Source organism: Epinephelus moara, chromosome 10 (genome assembly GCF_006386435.1).
Source record: "Epinephelus moara isolate mb chromosome 10, YSFRI_EMoa_1.0, whole genome shotgun sequence".
NCBI lineage: Eukaryota > Metazoa > Chordata > Actinopteri > Perciformes > Serranidae > Epinephelus > Epinephelus moara.
The window spans coordinates 31,325,978-31,333,544 of record NC_065515.1 but is presented as its reverse complement, the minus strand read 5'-3'; the positions used below and the strand labels follow the sequence as shown (position 1 = coordinate 31,333,544).

Here is a 7,567-nt window from a genome sequence, read left to right as displayed (position 1 = left end):
CCTAAAGTTAAAAAGAGGAGGGCTCCTGATCAAAGGTTGCCAGTTTAAGTCCCTTTGAAGACCCAGGAAATTAGTGCATAACACGTCCAAACTGTGGTGCCCCTAAGCAAGGGACTCTACACCCAACTGCTAACAGACTGTGGTTCAACTGGTTAATAGATGTTCAGCTGTGTCCAGAAAAGAGAGGTTTAGATCAGCAAACCCACCCTGGCTAAATAAATGTTGACAGAAAAAGGGCGGTAAAGTAACTAAGAAAAGTAAAGTAAAGCTGAAATATATCATATGAAAGACACAAGACAAAACTGTTGAAAACTCACGATAATTTACTTTGATAAAATTTTAAATCAGCAAACTGTGTAATCATTGTCAAAGGCAAACAGTTAAAAAAAATAAGACACAAAAGATACAACATGAACAGTTTCCTTCGAACTCAAGACAGTCATAGAGACAAACCATTCGTAAATTGTGACACATGGAAATGAACACGAGTCTCAAAACAGATCTGTCACATTTATCTGATCAAAGCTGCATCTTCAGTTGATTGAATGAGTTCCCTGCTACAGTTCCTTTTACATCTCTAAATATCAACCACAAATAGAAATACAATGTATAAAAAGAATAATCTATGTATAAAAAAAAACCATCAAATACTGTTGAATCAGAGAGAACGTCTGTGCTTCATTCACACCTTAAACAAATCAAACTTCTGATTCTGTGTTAGAGGCTCAGAGGTTTGTGAACTACGGCAGCACTGAGAACATGTCGGCTAACGTTGAGACATACACACATTACTGTAGAGGTCAAAAAACCGTCATAGAGGATTTAACAGCTCCCTACTGTAGTTCCAGCTATCTGCCCTGTTGGTGTTACAGTGCAAATGTTGAATAAATTCAGTCTTATGATACAGACTCACCTATATTTAAAGACGTGTCAAAATACAGTTTTTGTACCAATTTAATGCCACTATATTGGAACTAAGCTTCACTTCTCAAGGTAAAAAACATACATTGCAGAATAGCAAAGTTTTGGTAATAAATAATAAATGCTTATTATTTATTTATAACAATAACTTCATTCATTCAAATCTTTGAGCGCAGACAGTTTGCTATCCTAAAAAATAAAAATGGGTTTGAGGAAGAATTATATTTATATATTAAACAGCTGCATACACAAAGTTTTTTGTGCAGGAAATAGAGAAACCATTTAAACAAGTGCTTTCTAATACCACATGGAAGTTCATAATACAGTATATCAGACACTGATTGTCATAGATTTGAAATATCAAAGGTGCTGCAGTGCCAGCACACGGCTACATGCAAAATATTTCACGTTGTCTGTTAAACCCTGCTGTTGCACTACCCTGATGCATCTTAATGTAAGTGTTCTTATAATTTCTTTAACAGCTCTTTAAGTGGTTTGTGTGTTTGGCCAGTTCTGACTATATGAGTTTATGAGTCACTGCTGAGACTCAACTATTGCTACATTAAACAGGACACACTTGACTGAACACATTTCCCTGAATTCTAGGAAGCAACACGTTTACTTTCACTTCTGTCTTGATCATTTGTCACTTGTTCAGCTTCACAAGTCACAACTGTAGTAGTAGGTGAGGCTACATCTAATGCACTGTGCAAACTTAAAATTCTGGTTCACATTGTAGAGGTGCTGAAGAACAAAAACAATGCTCAAAATACTAAATGTACATATTTAATCAAGAAATGCATACCCAGTTGTTTTCAGTGCAATTTTGTGTGTAGCATTAAACACTGTTTGCCCACTTAAAACTCTCCCCTTCACAAGAAGTGAGGTTTGAAATCCATCATGTGCAATAGAAAATCCGTGCTACAAAACTTCCTCTGACACACACCTATCTCATCATGTCACAATTTGACATAATAATACATTCGGCTAGTTTACTATCCAGCTAGTGTCCAAAAGGTTTAGGCTCTGCTGCTGCTTTACGTAGGGCAGTGTAGCAGTTGTCACCAGGAGCATGTTTCATACAAACCATTCCTTTAATTCTCCACATTTTAGGGATGGCATAAGTCAGACCAGGCCATCAAGTGTTATTCTTTCTAAAATGTAGCTGTCAGTGTGTGGCAGGTGAAACTTTTTGATTTGTCTACACTTCAAGTTTTATCACTTTTCCAGCTTGAGAACTTGGCTCGCCCTCGTGGCAGTATGTTCCCGTTTCTGTCTCTTGCTTCGCCTACCCTGTCATCATCACCACCCTCCATTTCAAGGCACAGCTGCATCCACCCTGCTGTATGTTGAGGACAGGGTGCTGTCAGCTGAAGAGTGAAACTCCAGCATCCATTAGTGGAGCTCCTTTTTCCTCTGTCCTTCAGCTCAGCAGCTGATATAACTGGACTCAGACTTGAATTCTCTGCATTGCGTCACACCTTCACTTGTCCAACATTTAGCTGGACCATTTCAGATAAACTGGCTCCTCTCGGCTCATCAGGTTCAACAGCTACAACCGACTCAGATTATCAGGACCCCAGTGCATGGCCAGCCATGATATCATGTAGTAACCACTGAAAGCTTTAACTTTCAGTCATTTCTTGGCCTTGCTGTCTGGCTTCTCGTCCGAGGTCTGCCTTGCAGTTGCAGGTCGGACCTTGGAAGGGTCAGATGTAGCCTTGGTACTGTCAGATTGAGCTTTGGCAGTTTCTGGACGTGCTTTGGACTCTTTCTTTGGCGGTGGAGGGGCGGCCGGCTCCCAGAGCAAGAACTCATGCAGGAGTGTGTTGACAGCGTCTGGGCACTCCATCATGACCATGTGACTGCCATCCTCCAGGACCTTCAGGAAGGCCATGAGGAGGATCTGAAGGAAAGTCAAGAGCAGAAATAAAAAATAAGTTAGATACAATTTAGAACAAACAGCTGCCACTTTATGTTTTGTGCCTGGTCTGGTTCTAGACCTCTGAATCACAGCCCACATCTATGAGATTTTCAACAATTCAAATACTATGATAAATTAAATCAAACAGCAAATCAGTCTCTCAGTCAGAAGTGCCCTTCATCAGAATCCCAAGGTACTCTTGTAGATCGAGAAATGACGCTCTCAAGCTAGTTGAACAAGAGCTACTGTAATTTTGATGGGAGGTGTAACCATGTTACATCAATGAGTTCACTGAAGGGAGTAATCTGGTCTTCTACATCGGTAGCTCTAAACTTTTGTGGACCTCCTATATATTTTGAGCAGCCCTAAGCATCCTTGACAGAACTCTGCACAGAGGGGCTCCCAACCCTGGGGTTTGGACCCCCCACCCTGGATTTGAACCCTCTTACTGTGAGGCGACAATGCTAACCACTGCACCACTGTGCCGCCCTTTTATGAAATATATTTTACTATTTCACAGACCACAAAGGGTCCTCAGAGCCCCAGTTGAGAAACAGCCTACACAACAGTCCTTGAAGCTCAGGTAGTCGTATGTAGTTGCAGTGTTTAAACCCATAATTTTCAAATTTCTCATGCTTCACATCACTGTTGACCACTGATGACCAAAGCACACCTTAAACCTGCAATAACATTTTTTAGTCACTAGGTGGCTTTAGAAACACACTGTAAACACAACACTGACTTACAGTATCACCATAAAAATAATTTTGTTGCGACTTTGTTGGCAAACATTTGCCTTTTTCCACACACAGCAGACACAGAGATATTTCTCCTTTAAGCTCAGTTTTGGTCTCCACTGACTCCTGAGGGAAATATCTGGCTCATCAGCACCACATGCTCCGCTATGTTCACCAGCTAGTGCTCATTTTATCCATCTGCTGTCTGGTGCTGAGCAGGGTGTGTACAGTGGGTTTACTACAGCTTGTTTGCTGAGAACAGCTTCCTGCTGCATCTGGATACAACATTGATGAGAGCGGAGAGAGTGATCCATAACAGGCCATAAAACCATTTTATTGTTTCATTTTACACAGTTATGTGATTTATTAATTATTAATAATTAGTTATAGTCACTTTGAGATTTTTTAATTGATTTCCTTTGTTTCAGAGAGCCTTTTTCCATTTGATTATGATAAAAAAAATCTTATAATAGGTATTGTATAGTTTAAGAAATGGTAAAAATTATTGGAAAATGTTTTGTGGGGAAATGGTGTGGATTAATCTCCAAATACAACAGATCAAAGGTTAAGAATTTAGTACTTTAGGGCCTAAACCATCTAAAAATAAAATATCTTAAGTCCATTTTCATCTTCATTCTTATGATCCAGACACAAACATGACTCATTTTGACCATCTGGTTCTCTCACTCTAACCAAACATTTGGCTCACAATATTACAGGAGTGTCTTTAGCAGAGTCAGTTTCCCAGTTTGAATCCCGGGCTTTGTGGGTTGAAGTGGCCCACTCACCTCTGCCATGCGCTGGTCCTCTTCAACAGGGACAAACTTGTCATGCATGCCGTGAACCAGCAGAATGGGCACTGTGAGTTCAGCATGGTAAACCTCGTCCCCCTCAGGCCAGTACTGGCCACTCATCATGGCACGCAGCACAAAGGACGACACGTTGAAGGCATTGTTGTCTTTCAGCAGCTGCTTCTCCTTGGCACCCTGTTTAGCAAAGCCGGCCCTGTAGGGGGCAGAGCAGAGGAGATTTACCTAAATTACAAATGGCTTAAAATAAACAAAAACAGGATTACGATGACATTGAACTGTGGGTGGGATGAACACAACACAGCGCCACATGGAGGGAGAATTAGCATAAATATCACACTTGTAGCCAACATCATAAATGTTTGGGTGTGTCAGTTGAAACAGTTCTTGTTCACTTGATTACAGCTGTGGAGTTAGTTTGTCAGTCAGATTAAATGTAAGATCTCTGGACTGATGGACATGGTGTTGCTGTCTGTCTTACTTGAGAAAGCTCCAGGCTAGCAGCGGGGAGAGGCAGTGGAGCACACAGGTGGGCAGGTTGAAGATGGAGCAGAGGCTGGGCTCCAGAGCTGTGGGACCACCGCCGTTGATCATCACCATCTTGTGGATCTGATCCGGATACTCGTGGGCCAAGAAGGTACAGAACGACACACTAGGAGAGCAGAACAGAACAGGCAGTGTTACAAAATAAATAATACAACAATAAGTTGTATTAAGTTGCAGCTACTTAAATCACAGTTACTTATCAAAATGCTATGATTGCAAGGGGGTTACATCCTAATATATTCATTTTTGGTAAAAAGTCTTTGCAACTTTTACCCATCTTTTGTTAAAGCCTATTTCTGGACATTTTTTTCACAGTTTAAAACATTTGTTAGAAAATTAATTTAAAAATGTAATAAGTTACATAACTTTGATGACGTAATTAAAATACATGCGTACATTGCGTTCATGAGACAGACGCAATTATTAGAGCATACAGTAACTATAAACTGTATCCAACTATGTCAATCTTCAGTTCACTGATGCTGTAAGTGATGTAATTATATTATACGTAAATGAAATAAATACAAATGACGTATTACTTGTCTGGGGTCCTCAGTATCTTTCAAGTTCTCACTTTTTTCCCACATACCCTAAAGCCTTCTGGACCCTCTCTTGACTCAACTGTGTGTTATATTAATGCAGAGATCTTAAATTTACCCATAGGAATGTCCTATGAGAATGTTCCTCTTGCGTGCATATCTCTTAAAGATCAATCTCATGTCCTCGGCCAAGGCGTAGAAAGTGTACGCAGCAGCTATCTGTGGTGCTGAGCTGGCTCCATGACCTGCTAGGTCTGGAGAGATCACTTCATAGCCCAGCCTGGAAAAGAAGTCCAACTGGCTTCCCCAGATGTCCAGGGAGCCTCCCACTCCATGGATGAAGAACAGAGCCACGTCTGCATGTGTCCCTTTACAAGCTGATATCTTCCTCTCACAGTCAATCACTACTGTGCGCTTGGGCTTCCGCCTGCGCTTCCTGGGTTGCTGCGACTGGTCGGTCTGTCCAGCAGCAGATGCCTCTCCTCCTGCTCCTGTTTCAGCTGCTCCGTCTTTTCCAGACTCAGACCTGGGCTCAGGGATGCTGACGGGCGGTGAGGAGTTACCACAGTCTGTCAGTTCAACCTCTACAGTACTGTTTGGTTCTGTCTCCCCATTCTGGCAGTTTTTAAGTTCAGCACTCGCCCTGTCACCCAAGTTCTCAATGAATAGCTGTCCATTACGGTATACTGTGATCTTTCGTTTGCAGCTTACACTCCCACCCGGCCCAGTGGGTTCCTCCACCACCGGCCGGTCAGGGACTATATGCCGAACCCGCAGTACGCGGCCTGGTTTCACCTCCACAAACTCGTAGCCGTCAGCCGGTTCTGAAGTTTCTACAGGAACCACAACGTTGGCAGACTTGGAGGTCAGGCAGCAGAGAAGACCCTCCATAAAGCTGGTCAGCATGGCTGCCACTCTGTAGGGATTACATTTACACAAAACACACATGTAAACATGACAGAAACAAGGTCACAGAAAACCAAAGTTACATAAATTATTAAAGGAACCACAAGCAAGTACTTAACTTATATAGACTATAAGGCCAGTAAAAACTAGTAAAATATCTTTATGTGAAGCTTAACAGCCTAGATGAACCCACTGATTGATAAATCTAAGGTCTGCTATTATTGACCACTACTGGCTTATCACAAACATATAAAAAATCCAAATGTATTTATTTAATACCTGTGATTTTCAAATGCATTATATCAAGAGCAATGAACTTATAAGTATTTTAACTGCTGAAGCAAATTCAGATTGAAAAAGACAAAAGACCACGAAAACAGCTAAAACTAAAAAAAAACAACTTCAGTTTTACAGTTTACATCCATATCTGTCCAGACTCATATGTAGCCATGACAGTAGACAATGCTTCAAATATGGATGTTGCTGCAAAGAAGCTACATATTCTAAAACATGGATGCTTCACACATCTTCAACCCAACAGCACAGAATATCTACACAATCAGTTTCAAGCTGGACACCCAACAAGTCAGTATCTGACCAAATGTCTCCCCTTCTGTTCCTGAGATACGACAATGAATACTGGCCAGGAGAGTGTTTCTGCAGAGCATTATGATGTCACAGTGAAGCTGACTTTTGACCTTTTGCATATAAAATGTCATCACTAAATTATCTTATCCTATTAGACATTTGTGTGACATTTTCTCATAATTAGTGTATGAATTCTTTGAGTTATGGGCAGTGATATGTTTCTGAGGTCACAGTGACCTTGACCTTCGACCACCAAATTCTAATCAATTAATCCCTGAGTCCAAGTGAACACAAATTTGAGGAAATTCCCTCAAGGCCTTCTTGAGATATTGCGTTCATGTAAGACCTAATATATATTTAGATTGCTTCTCCCCAATTTCTCTTCAAGAACTGACCGCACTGATTTCTTCATCTAAATCATCAACGTGTCTCTTAGACCCCATCCCAACTAGGCTACTTAAGGAGGTCTTTCCTTTAGTTAACACTCATATATTAGATATGATCAATATATCCTTATTAGCAGGCTATGTACCACAGTCTTTTAAGGTAGCTGTAATTAAACCTCTACTAAAAAAGCCCACCCTGGATCCAGAGGTG

At 41.0% G+C, this 7,567-nt stretch overlaps 1 protein-coding gene across 1 annotated transcript in view; it reads right to left on the bottom strand.

The window, feature by feature from the left end:
* Positions 1 to 360: 360 nt before the first annotated feature.
* abhd8b (abhydrolase domain containing 8b) overlaps positions 361 to 7,567 on the bottom strand; it is a 13,977-nt gene continuing 6,770 nt past the window's right edge. Inside the window, exons 2-5 of the mRNA XM_050055447.1 lie at positions 5,595 to 6,392; positions 4,873 to 5,043; positions 4,371 to 4,587; positions 361 to 2,827 (exon numbers count right to left, since the gene is read on the bottom strand). Coding sequence (XP_049911404.1) covers positions 2,558 to 2,827; positions 4,371 to 4,587; positions 4,873 to 5,043; positions 5,595 to 6,382 — 1,446 coding nt within the window. The 5' untranslated portion in view covers positions 6,383 to 6,392 and the 3' untranslated portion in view covers positions 361 to 2,557. The remainder of the gene's footprint in view (positions 2,828 to 4,370; positions 4,588 to 4,872; positions 5,044 to 5,594; positions 6,393 to 7,567) is intronic.